Raw genomic sequence first — 19,506 nt, 5'->3', positions numbered from 1 at the left:
AGAGAAAATGTAGAGCTTTCCGATCGCGCTCCTTCAGGCTGACAGAATAAGGTAAAGACAGCATCACAGCGCCTGCTGTAACTATCAAATTTTCCATTTCTAAGAATGCAGGTGACCGTGTTATCAAAAGCTTAGACAAGTTGTTGTCAAGGGTATTTAGAACATAACATTCCCAAAGACATGCTATCTGCTAATGTTAACTACTTCAGCTGTAGAAACAGTATGGTATAGTATAAAAGCCCTCATTAAATTCATTACCTAAAAACAAATGTGAATACAACAGTAAATGTTAATATCACATGCTACTGGATAGGCGATAAAACAGCTTGTTCGCCAAAAACGTTAAGCCAAATGACATGTTACTTGGTTGGAAGCAAAGCACATATGAATAAAGACTCCGAATGCTAATTCCAAAAGAGAACCAGGTAAATAAGATGCAATAAAATGATATCCTTAGCACTGATGAAACACATAACCAAGTTCCCAAGGAACTCTGAATTTTTCACTTTATTACGATCATGGGCATGCTGCAACCAGAAAACAGTAGTATACCATGTTTATTTTCTCTTCCTACTTGGGCAATGCCTCTTCAATGTCATTCCACTTCTCGAGGTTTCTTGAAATCTTCTCCTTCACTTGAGCTATGACTTCCCGTGCTTCATCAACCTTTGAAATGCTAGCCAATCCTTCAACAAGAGACTTCATGGTGGAAAAATTCGGAACCCATCCATCAGCCAAACATTTTTTATACATCTCCAATGCAGCTTCAAAATCCCGACTTTGACACAAATAATACACTAATGTAAAATAGCATTCAGCATCAGGTGTCAATCCACTATTAACCATCTTCTGAAACATACTCTTCGCCTCTTCCAAATTACCTTCCTTGCAAAAACCAAGTATAAGATGGCCATAACTTGCACAATTCGCCTTCAAGCCTCTCGATAAAATCCCATCAAGTAACGCCTTAGCCTCCCCGGACTTCTTAAGCTTACATAAGCTCTGAATCCTTACATTATACGTACTAATCCCCGTAACCATCTTATATCCCTTCATCATTTCCAACATTTTCCCAACATCTTCATACTTCTCCTCCTTATAAAACCCGGATATACAAGTCCCAAAAGACTCTGCATTCGGCTTAACATTGTTCCTCTTCATTTCATCCAATATCGAATAAACAGAACTAGCAGAACCTGATTCACAGAACCCTTTGATTACCACATTGTAAGTATCTAAATTAGGAACAAACCCATACTTTTTCGGGAATTCAACAAATACCCTTTTCATTTCAGCATAATTCTGAGCTAAAACACAAGCAAACAACAATGCATTCAGAGTTCTCTCAGTACGTTGAATACCCATTTTCTCCATCTCCTCAAAAGTCCTCTTAGCCTCATCAAGCAGTCCGGCCTGACCGTAAAGAACAATGAAATGGGAAATGAACCGCTCCGATTTCAAATCAGGTCGGGTCGTTGATTCCTGCAGAAATGAACGTATACCGGAGAAATGATTAAGATCTTTGAGCTTGGAAATCGCTTTGGAATATGCAATGCGATCAAGATGGGATTCAGGGGTTAAGGCAGCTGCACGGCAGATGTCGAGGATCCGCTGTGGGTTGGTTTCGGATTTGAGGAGAGTTAGGGCGGCGCGTGATTTGTCTTTGCCGGATAGTGGAGATTTGGAATCGGGATTAAGAATGGAGGCGGCGGAGTAATGGCGGAGGTGGTGGTGATGCTGAGAGGTGATGAATCGGAACTTGCTGCGAAGTGCTGCCATGGCTGTTAGGGTTTCAGATTTTGGGGTTTAGGGGTTTAGACAAATGACTTTGAACTGGAATATGACCTCTTTTGTTTGAATATTACGTTAATTTTAATTGTTACTTAAAATTGTATAGTATTTAAATTTATGAATCAAGAGACTTATATTATGTAAAACATTGATTTGGAAAAAATAATTAAAATAATCTTTAATATATAGATAACAATTCTTTGTGATTGTAAAATAACTTATTTATTTCGATTATGATAGCATGTGATATAAAAAGCATATTAACTTACAATCATCCTCATCTTTCTTCTATTTATTACTAATAAATAATTAATTTTTCTATTAATATTGTATCGACACACAAAAAAAAAATTGACAAAGAAATTCCATGTTGTAATTTATAATCATCAAAAAGTTTACAATCAATTCATGGATCTCTCACTAATAAGGATTGTAGTGGAGTGATAAATATTCTTTTATTCTTAATCACATGTCTCAAAGTAGGCGAACTACAAAGAACACTTTATCCGATATGAATTTAATCGAACTCCAATATACTACCGAACACCTATCCCCTGGGACCCCACCCTTGTGTCCATTGTTCTTTTCTAGTTGTCATCATATGATTCTACCCATAGCACGTCAACACGTTCCTCTATAAAATCTCTCTCTCTTTTTTTTTCTTCTTCAAAATTTTTTCTAGTAGTTTTGTATTAAAGTCCTAAAATTTGCATTTTTGACTTTGTGGAAGCAAAGAAAAGAGAACAGAAGCTGAAATGACAAGAATTACTGTTGAATTGGGTCTGCCATCAAAGTGGTGGGATGAGATCAATGAATCTGTTCAATGGCAAGATGGAATTTTTTACTCTCTCTCTGCTGCTTTTGCTCTTGTCTCCACTGTTGCTCTTGTAATTATTACTATCTCTCTGTATCTTTATTGGATTGGTTGTGAGTAATTGTCAAAACTTAGTTTTTTTTTTTTCCTGTTGAAAAGGGAGCATGTTTATGATTGAATTGCTGTTTAGTTGATGATTTGAAGTTCTATACTTGCTGCAAATAGGGATGTTTGGTGGCTAAAGTCTTGGAATGGAATACTGTGGAATCTGAGTATTGGGTTTAACTTTCAGTTTTGATTTTGTTTGTTTACTTTGTTGTTGTTATTTTATTATTTTGTTCACTCTTTTTTTCTCTTTTTAGGAGCATATGAAAAGTAGGATTGACAATGGTTGTTTATAAAGTTTGAAAATATGATATTCAAATATTTTTGGGACTTCCACTCACAAAACTTCAAATTTTTCCCAAATAAAATGCATGTCCAAACACAACTTCAAATTCCAAATTACAACTTCAAAAGCTCAAATTTTCTAGTTTTAAGTTTCAACGACAAAATCAATGGCCAAGCAGGAGCATAGTGTAGTGTACTTGAGGATTCCACATAAGGTATATAGAAAGTTTTTAATAATTCTAGTCCATGGCTCAAACTGATTCTAACACATTGAATTGACATGGTTAATTGCAAGGGTTGGGAACATGTAGGTTAGATTAGATTGTAAACTTTATAAATATTGAAATGCAATAATTAAGATCAGAATTTATAACTCTGTCCTTTTCGGTTTTGCTCCCTTGAGCTACCTTCTGTTTGACGCACTATATAAACATGGTTTAGTGGCAAATGGTTACTTTTGATAGCTGTTATCCGAGTTATCTCTGACCAATTTATTCTCTAAATGCTTTGGTAAGTTGTCTGATATAATTTCATTGTCAAAATGTTTAGTGTTTTCTGAGGTTTGTGATTGGTATATAGTGAAGTTGTTTGGCACCCAAGGGGGTGGCCTGAGTGGTCAATAAAGTGGGTTGAGCACCATGAGGTTTCAGGTTCAAATCCCAGCAAAGACAAAAAGAATAGGTGATTTTTTTTCATCTATTCTTGCCTTATTCTAGCCTTGTTGGACAGAGTTACTTGGTACCTGTTGCTTGCGGGAGGAGATGGTATCCCGTAGAATTAGTCGAAGTGGACTCAAGGTGGCCCGGACACCATGGTTATTAAAAAAAAGATACATAGTGAAGTTGTTTGGTGTGTGTTATGAGGTTTAAATCTTTTCTGATGAGCATACAGTTCTCATGTACCATGACTTATCAGTTGCATGCCATTAGTTAATGGATGTGTTTTACCTACTTTCGTGGTGGTGTATCTCCATGACTCTCTATTGGTTGTGGGGCTTCTAGTTAAGTGTATGTGTTGACCATTTGCAGATTCAATTAATTAGAATACAGTTGAGAGTACCTGAATATGGTTGGACAACACAAAAGGTTTTCCATCTCATGAACTTTGTTGTAAATGGAGGTAATACAATTGCATAAGTAACTATCTTGTACTTTTTGCCTTAGTGAATTAACTTTAATGTAAATCTACTTTTCTCAGTTCGTGCCGTTGTCTTTGGATTTCACAAAGAAGTGTTTCTGTTCCATCCCAAGGTAGGTTCTGCTGTGTGCATGTTTTGTTACAATAGCATTTGACAATGTGTGTTTACTTGAATATATTGCCTGTTTAATATTCATTCCTCTCAGGTTTCTTACCTGTTAATTTTGTTGTTTCTGAAGTTAATGTCCCCCCGTACTGACTAATCTTATAGTCTAATAGTAATATACTGTCAATAACGGGCAGCCTTATATGGTAACGTGAGAGCTTATTTGATTGAAACTGGCTTAGATTCTTTGTTTCATATTACTTCTGAAGGTTGTCATATTTACTCCATCTTCTACAGGTATCAACTATAGGGACTAGTCCGAATTGTAGCATCTCTGCTAGTAATATTTAGTTGTTACCTCCAACATTTAGCGCTAAAATCTTTAGTTCCCTATGTATTATGCTAAGGGAAAATTAATTCACCGATAGCAACTCGATAACCATGGTTTTCCATCACTTAAAGTTGAAATTATCTTTATCTTTTACTTGATTATATTGGTGCATAAATAGTTGCTACCATCAAACTCTAGCTTGACACAAAGCTGCTGGGTGGTCGTAAAGGCAAGAAAACATGCGATATTTACATTAGAATAAGATTTCATTTTGTAAATGTAACTCCAGGGCTCATTGTTGTGATAGCTGTTTTATCCATTATTATGTTTTTGGTGTTGATGATGTGAGAAGAAGAATTTAATACATACCACCACCACCATTTGAGCTGCTTCTTAACTGTTTCCCAATTCATGTTAACATTTACTCAATGTTAAATCAGGTGTTGACTTTGGTATTATTGGATCTTCCGGGCCTGCTTTTTTTCTCAGCATATACACTTCTTGTTCTATTTTGGGCTGAGATATATCACCAGGCAAGTGAATTTGTAGCATCCTCTAGGCGTAGTATTGACCCATCAATTCTAACTGTTGTCTTTCTATAAATGAGCAGGCTAGAAGTTTACCAACAGATAAGCTGAGAACCTCCTATATTTCAGTAAATGGTGCAATCTACTTCATACAGGTTCGCGACATACTTCGCCTCCTCATTTACTAATGGCCTTTGAAGTAGCTTAGTAGGGATATATGCTGGACTAGATATTGGTAATTAATCTTTTTATAATGTATTTATTTTGCTTTTAGGGATATGAAATATATTTGAGATATCTAAGGAATCCATCAATCTTGGGTGCTGTGTTCTAGTCAATAACCACTTCGATTTAGGTGGTTGTTTCTCATGAATATCAAGAGCTTCTCAGTCCTTTAAATGTTGGGTCCTATTCATCTTAGATGAACATGCTTTGTAAAATGGAGTTCTTTTTTTCTTTTTCCCCGACACAAAGATGTCCTTTCCACTTTCAATGCCTTCCTTAGAATTTTCAACAACAATAACAACATGCCCAGTGTAATCCCACCAGTGGGGTCTGAGTAGGGTTAAGTGTTCACAGTCCTTATCCCTACCTCGTAGAGATAGAGAGATTGCTTTCGCTAGACCCTCAGCTTAAAAAATGAAAAGGGGATACATGTATGGGAGCAATAAAAACAACAAAATAATGCAAAATGGAGAGTAATACACAACAAACAGGAGAAAGAGCAGTAACAAGAAGAAAATAATGCTATCATCGGAGCACAAAAAAACACTAGCGATTGCCGAAGTCAAAGATCAAGAAGCTACGAGAATAATACTAATACTACTGGTAAGAAGGAAGGTTCACGTATGACCATCAAGCCTATCTCACAGGGAGGCGAGAGAAACACTCAACTACCAACTAACTTTCTGCCCTAATCCACAACCTCCAAACTCTCCTATTTAAGGTCATGTCCTCGGTAAGATCAAGATGTGCCAGGTCCTGTCTAATCTGTCTAACCACTCTGCTCAAATTGTACCCCTTTGTTTTTCTGAAACAGAGGATATCTTTCGTCTATCTTGTAAAGAATTTAGAGAACCATGGCAAATTTGGCCTCGAAACAAGGTTCACATTATCGTAATTCCTGGTACGTTCCATTCCACTAAGAATAGAATATTGTCCGTTATTCTTGATATCTAGGTGAATACCTGAACCAACTCCCGTCTCCCTTGCACCAAGTGCTATCGAGTCTGTAGACCTCTAGCTCAATATGTATACCTGAAAAAATGGTTTGCATCAGGCTTGTATCTGGGTGTACCTCTGAATGAACAACAATAGCACTGTGGAATTCATTGGGAAGATATTCATAGCAGGTGAATCTTTATATTCATTTTCTCTCATACATTGAAGATTAGAACTGTTTTCAGAGTTTAGTCTTTCTCCTTAATCTAGCATTTCATTACATTTGGTGCAGTTGTATCATTTCTAGCTGCATTAGGCTTTTTGCTGTATGGAGAAAGGTGAACTAACTGCACACATTTATCTTCTTAAGCCAAACAACCTTATGTCATTGACCGTGGCTTAGACATTACTGATTTTGTTGTATACGTCTTCTTGTGGACTTCATCTTTTTACTATCATCAGGTTATTTTCTATGTTGAGATGCTTCCCCATTGAATCTAAAGGGAGAAGAAAGAAGCTTCATGAGGTTTGCACTTCCACCCATTTGTCTTCTTACTAGGTGCAAAGAACTTGTTTGGTGTTCTTTTGAACTGATGTAGTGCAGTCAATGCATGCATATAATTTTTTTTTTAAAAAATCCAGAAAAAAACAAAATTCTTTTCTTTAAACTTGGAAGTCTAGGAGTAGTTATGGTTTTGCTCATTCTCTTCTTGAACTTTCTGCTTTAACAAAAATGTAAACTTGCTATAACAGCCATATTTGACCCAAATATCTTCCTAAGTTGAATAAAACAAGATAAAGTAGTTTATCGCTTCTCTGCAGATTATGGCTATAACAAAAACAACGACGACATACCCAGATGTAATCCCATAGGTGGGGTTTGGGGAGGGTAGAGTGTATGCATACCTTACCACAGTCCCCTGAGAGGTAGAAATGTTGTTTTCGAAAGACCCTCGGCCCTTGTTTGCCAAAATGGATCCACTTTTAAGTGTTTTTTTCTTGGGGTTGGGGGGGGGGGGGGTTGTTCATCTACAGATGAACAATAAAGAATTGGGCAGCCTGGTGCACAAAGCATCCCGCGTCCACGCAGGGTACGAAGAAGGGCCGTGTGATGTAGACAACCTACCTAATCCAAGCATTAGTGGTTGAAGTTATCCGGGAGAAGGTGGGAGTGGCATCTGTGGTGGACAAGCTGAGGGAAGCGAGACTGAGATGGTTTGGACATGTGAAGAGACGGTGCGAAGACGCCCCAGTGAGGAGGTGTGAGGGGCTGGTCGTAGAGGGTACGCGGAGGGGTAGAGGTAGGCCTAAGAAGTATTGGGGAGAGGTGATTAGACAGGACTTGGCTCAGCTTCACATTACCGAAGACATGACTCTAGATAGGAAGGAGTGGAGGTCGCGTATTAAGGTTGAAGGTTAGTAGGGCTAGCGTGTTGTCCTTTCTCGCGAGGGTATGGGTTGCTAGCGTGTGTAGTGGTCGTAGCCTTTCACTTGCAGTTCTTGTCTGTGGTACCTATAGCCTTTTGTTGTTTACGGCGTTTCACTTCTCTCTTTGTTCTTTTGAGGCTACCGTCTCCTCTGTTGATTATTTACTATCTTTCTTATTGGATGGTATGTTTTATGCACTGCTCTCCTCGCCTTTAACTTGGTTTTGGTGTACTTGAGCTGAGGGTCTTTCGGAAACAGCCTCTCTACCTCCACGAGGTAGTGGCAAGGTCTGCGTACACTCAACCCTCCCCAGACCCCACTTAGTGGGATTTCACTGGGTATGTTGTTGTTGTTGTTGTTGTTGATAAATATGGAATCTCCCTGAGGTTCTTTGTTAGCTACTGGAATGCCTGTATTTTGTAATTGAATTGGAGGATGAAATGCATACACAAATTTTCTACACCTACAGACTTCAATGAGACATTTTCTTGTCCTACCTACTTATTCTTTAAACCCTTTTACATCTAACAATTGCACTATTCTCTTGTTGATTTGATATGCTTTTGTCAGGTGTGAAGTCTCACTTATGTTAGAGTTAAATAAATAAATGCATGCATAAATGTTATAATTAATGCATGGTAGTTCTCAAGATCTCTTATTATGTGGTGATTTACATGGACATGGCATATGCGTATGATCGCAGGTTGGATCTGTAACTGCCATTTGTTTCACTTGTTTCCTCATTAGATGCTTTGTGGTAAGGCCCTTTTACCCTCTCCTTTTCTCCCTAAATATTGTTAGCCTTTTATTTTCGGCCTTTTAATGGCCTCTTAACAACAATAACAACATACCAAGTGTGATTCCACAAGTGGAGTCTGGGAAGGGTGGGGAGTACGCAGACCTTGTCTTTACCTTGATGGGGTAGAGAGGTTGTTTCCAATAGGCCCTCAGCTCAGGAAAAACATTTTCCAAAACAGGTTTAGAAATACAAGACTGAAAAGCTATGATGAAAATATTGGAAAAAAGTAAAGTAATGACAGCAAAAATAGTAGTATTTGAAGTACATGTTGTAAATACTGACCAGTACAGTTTCTGTACTGGTTTTTGAGGAATAGACAAAGTTACCAATTTCAAAAAATAGTAAAAATAGTCAAAGTAAGAAACAACAGTAGTAATAAAATTGAAGAATAAGATAATGACAGAAAACTCTCTTAGCTCACACAGGTACCAAGATTTTTATCGGTTGCTTTTGCAAGTCGGAGGTTAAATATTGTAGCTATTTTAATACAACAAGATGCAAGTTATGCTCACCCTTCCACTCACCTCCTGGAGAAGGAAAAGAAAATAGAACGACTCTTTATTACATTATACATAGCACCAAGAGTAGAAATTTGTTACAAAAAAGGTTGGGTTTTATAGCAACTGTTGCTTTGATCTTTAGAGTCAAACTCGCTTTAATTCCTTAGTAACAGCTCCTATCTTATCTTATGAAAAAAACTGTTCCTTCAGAATTATTATTATTCAGCCAATGATCAAATCCTCTTTCAAATTACCTCAAGGTTTTTAATCTCTATGCCAGCAGCTTTCATACCTGTGGAGCTTCTTTATTGCTTCTAATCTTTCTCAATGTAGGTTGTGTTATCGACTTTTGATGCTGATGCATCACTAGATGTCTTGGACCACCCAGTTCTGAATCTGATATACTACATGGTACACATCGTTTCCTTTTCCATGCTCCTTGAACACCCTCTGAACTTGAGATGACATTATTCTTCCCTGTGGCAGCTTGTGGAAATTCTTCCTTCAGCTCTTGTGTTGTACATCCTGCGCAAACTGCCTCCGAAAAGAGTATCTGCTCAATACCACCCTATTCATTAGCTGCAGTGGACAGTTATCTTCAATCCTACAACTTTCCAATGGTTGCAGCAATTGAAGTTAGTGTAGTTCTTCACGAGGTATGGAGCCGCACAGAAAAGGATCTAGGAAGTATAAATTGTGGAAAGTCGCGGTTTGCCAGTTGCAGATAGCTGTTGTGCTTACATTTCTGTTACTTTTGTGGTTTGAAGACACAAATTTTAGAATTTTGTGTACTAATTGAATAAAGAAAATTAGGAAAATTAGTGCCTTGCTTCATGTACTGTACTATAGGATCCCTTCGTATTTTGTCATCCAAATTAACCAAGTGATGAATATGATATCCCTGAAGTGACTTGATATACTCATTTCAGATTGTTGTTGTCAGTTTCATTTTGCTTTCTAAACTAGTTGTTCTTAACGGGTTCCCACCTAGTCATCTGATTCGACTAATTTGGATTTGCGTCGGGAAAACCAAAAAGGTAAAATCTATACAAGCATAAACCATTGTGATTAGTGTACTGTTAAAATTTATGCCATTGATTGTGTGGAACATTAATAGGAAGCATCTCCAGTGGTACTTGATCAGTAAAGGAAAGATTAACTCAATTGGTTTTATTTTTAGTTGATTTTTTTAAACGAAGAAATTGACTTAACATCTTGGCATCTCAAGAAGAATATACATAAATTTTAGTTCATTTCCCTTAAATGTGGCACGATTCGAATTTCAAGAGTCAAACAATTTAATTAGTTGAGGCTAACACATATTGACTTAGACACCACAATTATAAAAACAAAGTGAGTACAAAATTGATGTTAGGTCACAATGAAACAATAGGAAACTAGTTCAACCAACAAATTGACACGATCTAGCAGCTAGAAGGATGACAAGTGTGTTGAAAATCAGGTTATAGTAAAGGTGTTTATCACATGGTTCGATTTGGTCTTTGCCGTTAGCAATTTAACTATTAGTTATCACTTTTTATATGTGCTAAACCGTCACCGAATCAATAAGATATCAATCGATTCGGATCAATTTAATGATTATCGATTGATCTATTAGCTTATCCGTTATATAAATTAAATCAAAGAGGAATATCTTTATGTGCTCCACTAGTGACTAATTGTCGAACTATCTAAACCCATCAGATGTCATCTTTGCTATCGTTGAAGAGTACAACTAATAGTTATGAATTGATCAACTATTAAAGATAGACAATCTATTCACTAATTAATAACCGTTACTTATAAAATTTCAAATCAGTCGCAAGTCATTAATTCATGAACCAGATAATGCTCAAATTATCGATTATGGTTCAATTTTGAACACCATAATTGTTAAAAGAATTTTCATGTATTTCTAAATTTAGAAGGTTTGAAAATTTTACATGCCCATAGTGCCCTTGTACAGTAGCATCAGCTACAAATTATCTCTTCCCCACTCCTTCCAATTTCCTCTCTCACATCATCCACATATTTTCCTCTAGGGTTTCAACACGATGCAACCGGCGGCAAGTTCAATGGTTCCACCACCAATGGCGGCGCAACCACAGTACCAACAGCAGTGGATGGCTCAGCAGCCGCAGTACCAGGTTCTGCCACCGCAGTCCGGTTATTACTACCAGCAACCACCACCGCAGCAGGGAGGCGGAGTACCCCCACCGCAGCAGCAGCAACAACAATCTCAGTACACGGCTTCAGCTCAGCCGACCAGTGCTGATGAAGTCCGGACGCTTTGGATTGGAGATCTACAGTTTTGGATGGATGAACAGTACCTATATAATTGCTTCGCGCAAACTGGAGAGGTATAATTAAAGTTCATGAAATACATTGCTTTCCATTTATCGTTATTAGAGAATTACATATATAAGGACCGGTTTATAATGACATTTTTATATGTTTTCTAATGATTCTGTCAAGATATTCAAATTATGCTTTGCACATAGGCTGATTTAGTTGTTTATGTAGAGTGTAGACTATATCAGAAAATATTTCTTTTTGATAAAGGTAATGACTATACCAGAAAATATAAGCAACTGAAAAGCTATGGTAAGGACTTTTGCATGTTCTAGATATGGCTGCTAGTATTTAATGTGAAAAACTAAGTCTTTTGGGGGAAGATTGGATCTTTTTTAATTTTTCTTGAGAATTGTTTAGTGTTCATATGATTTGGACTGATTTCTCCAGAGTGTTTTGTATGTGTATTCGAGGAAAGTGAATACTTCTCCAATGGTTTTTATATGCAGGATTCTGTACCACTTAAAAATATGGAGTTTATATATGCAGTAACTTGTATTATGTTTTTGGTTAAAAGCAGTTAACTTTAATACAAGTGTGGAGGGGTTCCCCATATATTAATTTAAGCAGAGCTTATTGTGAGCTATAACATAGTATATTTATATCAATTTCCTCTATTCATGTAATTAGTGTGCAGGAAAATATTTTCTTAAAAAATCTTCTTGAGGTTTCAGTGGCAACCATTTGGAAGTGCATATTTTTTCTTTGTAACTGATTGCTGCTAATTTTCTGAGTAGGCAAGTCCATTGGTTCTGGGGTACCTGTATATATGTTATGAGACAAACTGTTGATCTTTAAGTTTTTAGTATGGTACTAATCCTATCATTGGTTTGGTATCTTTGATTTTATAATTAATGGGTGGACTCCCCTGGGAATTGAGGGGTATATCTTACCAACAATATTTTTGGTGAATGTCTTGCCACTAAATTTGAGATTTTGAGAATCCAGATATACAACTTGTGATGCAAGTTTATCTCGCGTCTGAAATGCACACTCGTGCGTGCATGATTGTAAGCACGTGCATGAGTTAGAGGGTTTTTGGATTGGCTTATTCTAAGTGCTCTTGGATTGTAAGTTCTTATTTCATTTTTTGTAGTGTTGGGAAAGATAAAAAGTGCTTTTTAGCACTTACTTTTAGGCCCAAAAAGCACAAAATAAGCCAAAAGCTAAAAGTTGGGTATGACTAACTTATAACTTCTAGCTTTTAGCTTATAAACTATTTTTAAAAAGTCAATCCAAATACCCTCTTACACTCAGTGTGCATATTAGTGCAACTACTCAGTCCTCTTCTTTACCCATTGCCTATGGTTGAGTGAGAAAACATTAACTTTAACTTTTTATGCAGGTGGTCTCTGCTAAAGTTATCCGCAACAAGCAAACTCAACAATCAGAGGGTTATGGCTTTATTGAGTTTAATAGTCATGCTGCTGCGGAAAGGAATCTACAAGCATACAATGGCACCTTGATGCCTAATATTGAGCAAAATTTTAGGCTCAATTGGGCATCACTTGGTTCGGGTGAAAAGCGTTCAGATAATACTCCTGAATATACAATATTCGTTGGAGACTTGGCAGCTGATGTTACAGATTACATGCTTCAGGAGACATTCAGACCCAATTATCCTTCAATCAAGGGTGCTAAGGTTGTAACAGATAGGGCAACCGGGCACACAAAGGGTTATGGGTTTGTTAGATTTGGGGATGAGAGTGAGCAGTTACACGCTATGACTGAGATGAATGGAAAGTTTTGCTCCACTAGGCCCATGCGCATTGGTCCTGCAGCTAACAAGAAGAATGCTGGTGGTCAGATGCAAGGTATATCCAGGCATGTTGTAATGTTCTCGAGTTGTTAAGAACAATGTATTTCATCTAGCTTGCAGTTTGATACTTGTGTTATTCCTAGAGTTTGAAATCTTTGATTTTGTGCTTATTTGTCATAAAGAGCATGAGGTTTGAATTTAGATAGCTGCAGATGCTATTGGTTTATTTTTGGCGTCTGTTTTGGTCTGAATTTAGATAGCTTGAAGGTGCTATTGGCTTATTTTGGGGATCCAGAGTTATCTGTTTTGGCCTCAGTCGGCCAAGCAGTGCTTTTATGTTTTGCTTTCCTTAGGTTGTGCTCTTGAGTTTTTGAAGAGAAGTACCAGCTTGTGATGTCATTTCCTTGAGTACTAAAATCTTCTCTCTGAAATATTAAATCTCATAAAACTACGGTTGTCTCAAAGCAGGGTAAATAGGAGGCAGGCTCTATCATTTAGTGGCCTGGAGCTTGTTTCAGCTGAAATGAATATCTTGTTAATCTCAATGTGGCTAAATTTCATCTATCGGGTCCTTTCGGTGTTAATGTTAACAGCTCCAGTTTTTTCTCTTTACTCTGCTCTTGTTTCTTCAGATTACTTTATCTTTACTACTCAGACATTTTATTCTTGTTTATTTCATATGATTGCCACCAGTGTCACTTTGATCTTCAGTGTGCCTCCTAAGCTCTCTGTCAGTTTCAATTGTCAACTTAAGATATCCTGGTCCTTTATCTGCTTCATTTGCCTCATGAGTTTGTCTTAGAGATCTCCCTTCACGGTGTTGTGGGGTTTCCTCTCTCCATTACTAGTCAATAATCCATCATTTCACTTTTGAACACAATACATCATATAGTTTGTTTCCGCTAGGTTTTTTAATAGATTGACATTCAAGTGTGTATAATTTGTATCATGATGTGTAATAACTCAATATTTCTTTCCTTGTTTTGAATAAATCTTTTGAAGTTCTTTAAATAAGTTTTGGTTATTAATTTTCTGTATCTCTTTTTTACTTCTGTAGTCAAGACACCTAGAGCTTTAATAAAGATGTGAAGGGTGGTGTTAGGATATGTTTTCAGTATCTCTAGATTGCCGGCAAATGTTTTTTGAATGGACTGCAAATCATTGTACTTCAATAATGCCTTTAGATCCCGAATTTACCGTGTTTTGACGTAAATATGGCAGAAAGATAGTTCAAAAGTATTATGGCTTATGAAAATCTTGTCTTTGATTTCTGTCTTCTGTTGTATGGACATATACTGAAGAGCTAAAAGCATCATAGTCCGGATAATATATGGTATTCTCGTGTAGATTGGGTCATTGATTAAAAAAACTTATGCCGATTAAGTTACCTTTATCAAAAAAAAAAACTTGTGCCGATTGGGTACATAGGCATGACATTGTTCAGAAAATTACAGCACTCCATATAGTCTAGTTACATTTCTGTATTGTCTTTCTTTTTTGACAAGTGTCTCATTTTATTAATCTCCGGACAAAGCAAGTGCTGGGGATTTTGTTGTAAAAGAGCAAAAACTCAGTTCTCTTGCTTGACATGTAGAGCCTGTTTGGCCAAGCAGCTAAAAACTGCTTATTATGATAAAAGCTTTTTAAAAAAGTACTTTTAGTGAGAACCAATTTGTGTTTGGCTACTTCATTTGAAAGTGCTTTTGATAAGTAGATTGTGTTTGACTAATCTTTTCAAAAAAGTGTTTTTGCGTGTTAAATTCTGAAAAAAGACAAGTATTAATGAGTGTCTACTATTAAGATTATTTTATGGAGAAATTATTTTAAATATTTATTATGAAAGATTTTAATTAAGTTTGTACTTTTATTGAATTAAAATTTGAAAGTACATATTAAAATTTTCAATCAATAAAGATATAGATAAATCAAAGAAAATATTAAAAATATTGATATAATATCAACATGATGATCTAAATCTACTAAGAAACATCGCCCCCAAGGCCTAGCTCGAGTGGCAAAAGGTGTAGGATTTGTGGCTTAGGTCGCAGGTTCAAGCCCCACACCATGCAAAACGAAGCCTGGTATTTAAGTGGAGAAGGGTAGAGGGGCGGGCCCATTATCCATTGAGTTTAGAAGGCTGGAATTGGTCCAAAGGGCGGGTCACAAACGGATTTCTCGGTTATCAAAAAAAAAAAAAAATACTAAGAAACATCAACCAAAATAAAATTTAAAACCATTCCACAAATTAAATCACTATATATGGGAAACTCATGAAGTGTTATCAAAGGCGCGCTTTAAGTGCGCTTAAGCCCTGAAGCGAGGCTAAAACGTGTTGTGCACTTCAGTGTCGTCATTAAGGTTCTAAGACAAGCTTTTCCTTGCCAATGAGCCTCTTATGAAGAAGCGACACTAAACAATTGATATCATAATCTTTTTTCATCTTCTTTGGTCATATATTTGTCATTCATGTTTATAATTATTAGTCTTGGACTAATCATGTATTTTTTCCTCCCTTTGCGCCTTTTTTCATTAAAGCCTACGCTTTTTTTGCGCTTAAAGCCCCACGGACCTTAGAGTTTTTTTGCGCTTTTCGCTTTTGATAACACTGAACTCATCACAAAAATAAATAACTGTAATTTTACTTTTATCAGTTATTATGATTGAGATCTCATTTACCGCACTACTAATCAAAACATGGTGTATATGTAGTGCATCATATGGTAATATGATCTATACCTAAAACCTTATAAATTTGATTGTTGATGTTGATAAAAAAGATTATTAGGGTGTTTGGATTGACTTATTTTTAGGTGATTTTGGTTTTTAAGCACTTTTTAATTCTAAGAGGTGTTTGACAAAGATACAAAGTTCTTAAAAGCACTTTACTTTAGGCTTTAAAATTACCAAAAAAAAAAGCCAAACGTCAAAAGTAGAAAGCTATCTACTTTTGGCTTTTGGCTTTTAACATGAAAATCACTTAAAAAAAGTTCATCCAAACACCCTCTATGTACTCTTACCAAATATGCTATTTTTGTTTTTAGACTTCCATAGACGCTTCTCTGTAAGTTTGGAAGCACAATAATATATCTAGAGACCAATATATTACTGGAATCAAAATGAGTTGCTATACAAAATATGTATAAGTAGAAATTAATGGATTAATGAGGGATATACTTGGTAAATATGTATTTATGGTAGGGATATTTCTTGTCTTGAAAAACATAATTTTCTACTTTTGCTTCTCCCCATGAAGAAAAACAACTTCTTTCTACTTAAAAGTAATTTTACTTTTTTTTTGTGATGACAAGGGAAACCCGTAGCCGCTATCCTTTGGGTGCACACAGGGTGAAACCCCTATCCTTAAAAGTAGTTTTACTTGTTGGCCAAACACCTCAAATTTCCAAAAAATGCTTTTGGCCTCTAAACTGCTTGGCTAAACAGGCTTGTAGTGAACAAGGAAAATTGACCAAACCTTCTGTTTCATGTACATCAATCTTTTTACACCAAAAAGCTACTGTAGAAATACATTTGAACTTTAGTCTGACTATGCTTTCTTGTTTCCCTTTAAAATCTCTGGTCTCTTTTTTTTTAGTAAAGAAACCTCTGGTTTCTGTCCCTACAAATTGTCCTCCATATCGCTGCAGGGACAGTACACCAAAGGGGCTTCAGATGTTGAGGCTTCTTTCATCTCAGCATAAGAACAGTTGTCTGGGTTTCCTTGCCTGCACCACGTCAGGTCACGTGTAAGCAAAAACATTTTCCACAGCTAATTAGTCAATCTGCAGTGGATGAAAAGATGATTGACATCATCATATTCTTCCTCACTTAGGACACACCTACTGCATGTGATTATCCCTCTCTTTTCTAATTTGTTTTGGGTTAGGCAAGCATCTAATACCACTAGTCAATCCACCTTGTAGGGTGCTTTATTCTTCCAACTTTTTCTAAGATGTCTTTCTAATCTGCTCTTTTTTTACTAAAATGTTGCATTGTGAACAATACTTCTATTGCCCTACCAATAGTGATCGTCATCTTTAAACATGTTCTCTTCCATCCCCATCCCAACCCTCCCCCCAAACAAAAAAGAATTGAACATATACCTAAGGAAGTTGAGATGTTAATTTTACTTTTCTTCCGGACGATCAGACCTTGTGTGTTTAATCTGGAATGCAGAGTTGAGTACCCACCAGTTTGGTGACGATGAAAACATGTCTAAGTATTAGACATGCCTGACCTTTTGTGTGAACTTTTACAGTTTTATGGGGACATTTGCTCTTAGTTTTGTTTTTCAACTGCATTTTTCTTTGCTTTAACATATATCTCTGCTAACCACCCTCACCTTTGTTCTTTCATTTGCAGCTTCATATCAAAGTACTGGAACTCAAAATGAGGATGACCCTACTAATACGACGGTCGGTACATTTCTTTATATCAGCATTCAATGTTTCTCTCGAACTGTACTCATATTAAACAACTTTAATTGCAGATTTTCGTTGGAAACTTGGATGCCAGTGTAACTGATGATCACCTCAGGCAGGTTTTTGGGAACTACGGGCAATTGCTTCATGTAAAAATACCACTAGGCAAACGTTGTGGTTTTGTTCAATTTACCGATAGGTACAGTAGCATGCCTTCTGAACTTAATCAAATTCAGTGATAAGGAAACTAACATGCTGGCATTGTTATGCAGAAGTTGTGCTGAGGAAGCTTTACGAGCATTAAGTGGAACTCAGTTGGGTGGACAAACCATCCGCCTTTCATGGGGTCGTAGTCCTTCAAACAAGCAGGTTATTATTTTACCTAAATGTTCTCTGATTACTGCATTATAACTGTCGTGAGGTGTCTGATTTAAATATTATGTTTGCCTTTTCAGCAGTCTCAGGGTGATCCGACCCAGTGGAGTGGTGGTTATTATGGGTATACACCAGGATACGACGCCTATGGTTATGCACAACCTACTCAGGACCCAAATATGTACTATGCAGGCTATGCCGGGTATGGAAATTATGCGCAACCTCCACATCAACAGCAACAAATGTCGCAGCAGCCTCAGGTATTTTCCAAAACCTTTGAACTCTTTATTTTGTTTGCCTATGTAGGGAATGCCATTGAATCTATGCACATTCTACTAGGAGGGAGTACAGCTTGTTTGTTTTGTCATAGTTTGTGCGAATAAAATGAGTTGCTTGAGAAGTAGAACTTAAAATAGTGGTTACCCAGAAGCAATTTCATTCATCATCATATATCACATTTTGTTCCTCATGACTAGAAATTGGCTTATATTTTGCAGTAATCTGCTGGTCAAAGGAATTGGTGAGAGCTTCCTAACATGGCAAAAACATTGATGTTGAAAATCGGAGCGCATAGATTTTTCAGATGAACGCAGAGGTAGTGTAGTTTGTTATCTGTAGGTTAGGTCTTGGAGATACATTTATGTTCTGGTCAGCTGTCTGTTTCTGTAGTTGCCTTTTCTATTTCCTTTTTTCTCGGCCTATTGCGCACTTGGCCATTTTTGTTATATGCGGTCTAGTGATGTTAAAGACCTCAGAGAGATCAAGGACGCATCTTTTTATACTTTCCATAGTTTTGGCTTGTCAAAATGTTGATTTTGATCTATTATGGTGCTCTTCTTTCTAATTTTCTTATCTGGATATGGTTTTGTTTACCATTCTTTCAATCATAAGATCTTGTGTCTGGTTTATTACCATCTTTGAATTCAAATGGCTTGTTAGTTTTATTCTGCTAATGGGTGCTCAGATATCCATCATTACAAATTTGCAGTCATCTTCTAGTTAAAGGCTCCTGGAGTTTGAGTCAATTTTGAGAGAGATGGACAACGGTCGATATATGATAGCCTTGATTTTTCAAACATTCAACGGTGTCTCGAAATAACACACCCAGTGTAATCTCACAAGTGGGGTCTAGGGATGGTAGGATGTTTTACCTACCCCTATAGAGAGAGACTGTTTTTGATAAAGCATTTCTCGAAAGAGAAACTTCCGAAACATGTGTAACAATGGGATTTGGAGAGTGTTGTGAGTACCCAGCCTTACCCCTCCCTTATCTTGTGAAGACAGAACAACCAAAAAAACATAAAATGAAACAAACACAGCCCATCATCAATGCCAATCACGTATATAGAAATGTATTCTTTTCAAATCCAAATACTTAATTAACTCTCAAAATAAAATGCATTACAAATCAAGAAAAGATGAAGGTCCACAAAATTTTAAAGGTAGTTTTAAGCATAGAAATGCAGGTAATCAGAAAACAATTGTAAAGGACGAAAATAAAAGACTTGGGGTAAGTAAGCAAGAAAATCAAGAGGAGGATTAGGAAAAACAATTTAACACAAAACTCCTGCAGATTCTCCCTGACAATTATGGTGAAAACTGCAGCTAAAAAACTTAA

At 36.7% G+C, this 19,506-nt stretch overlaps 2 protein-coding genes and 1 pseudogene across 3 annotated transcripts; 2 read left to right on the top strand and 1 right to left on the bottom strand.

Annotated features, from left to right (window-relative positions):
- Window positions 1-48: 48 nt before the first annotated feature.
- LOC125864983 (pentatricopeptide repeat-containing protein At1g61870, mitochondrial) lies at window positions 49-1,855 on the bottom strand. Its single transcript, XM_049545133.1, has one exon. The coding sequence runs from the start codon at window positions 1,777-1,779 to the stop codon at window positions 571-573; it is 1,209 nt and encodes a 402-aa protein (XP_049401090.1). The 5' UTR covers window positions 1,780-1,855; the 3' UTR covers window positions 49-570.
- A 568-nt stretch (window positions 1,856-2,423) lies between these two features.
- LOC125865001 (tobamovirus multiplication protein 1-like) lies at window positions 2,424-9,937 on the top strand (annotated as a pseudogene).
- Window positions 9,938-10,939: 1,002 nt separating this feature from the next.
- On the top strand, window positions 10,940-18,732 carry LOC125864981 (polyadenylate-binding protein RBP45-like). Of its 2 annotated transcripts, none has more exons than XM_049545131.1 (7): window positions 10,940-11,344; window positions 12,682-13,150; window positions 17,455-17,507; window positions 17,582-17,712; window positions 17,786-17,882; window positions 17,972-18,148; window positions 18,386-18,732. In XM_049545131.1, the coding sequence occupies exons 1-7, from the start codon at window positions 11,039-11,041 to the stop codon at window positions 18,386-18,388; spliced, it is 1,236 nt and encodes a 411-aa protein (XP_049401088.1). In that variant the 5' UTR covers window positions 10,940-11,038; the 3' UTR covers window positions 18,389-18,732. The 2 variants fall into 2 exon arrangements, with proteins under 2 accessions (XP_049401088.1, XP_049401086.1); XM_049545129.1 differs by having other exon boundaries at window positions 17,969-18,148.
- The last annotated feature ends 774 nt before the right edge of the window (window positions 18,733-19,506 follow it).

The sequence above is a fragment of the Solanum stenotomum genome, chromosome 5, assembly GCF_019186545.1.
Source record: "Solanum stenotomum isolate F172 chromosome 5, ASM1918654v1, whole genome shotgun sequence".
Taxonomy (NCBI): domain Eukaryota; kingdom Viridiplantae; phylum Streptophyta; class Magnoliopsida; order Solanales; family Solanaceae; genus Solanum; species Solanum stenotomum.
This window is presented reverse-complemented; position numbering and strand designations above follow the sequence as displayed.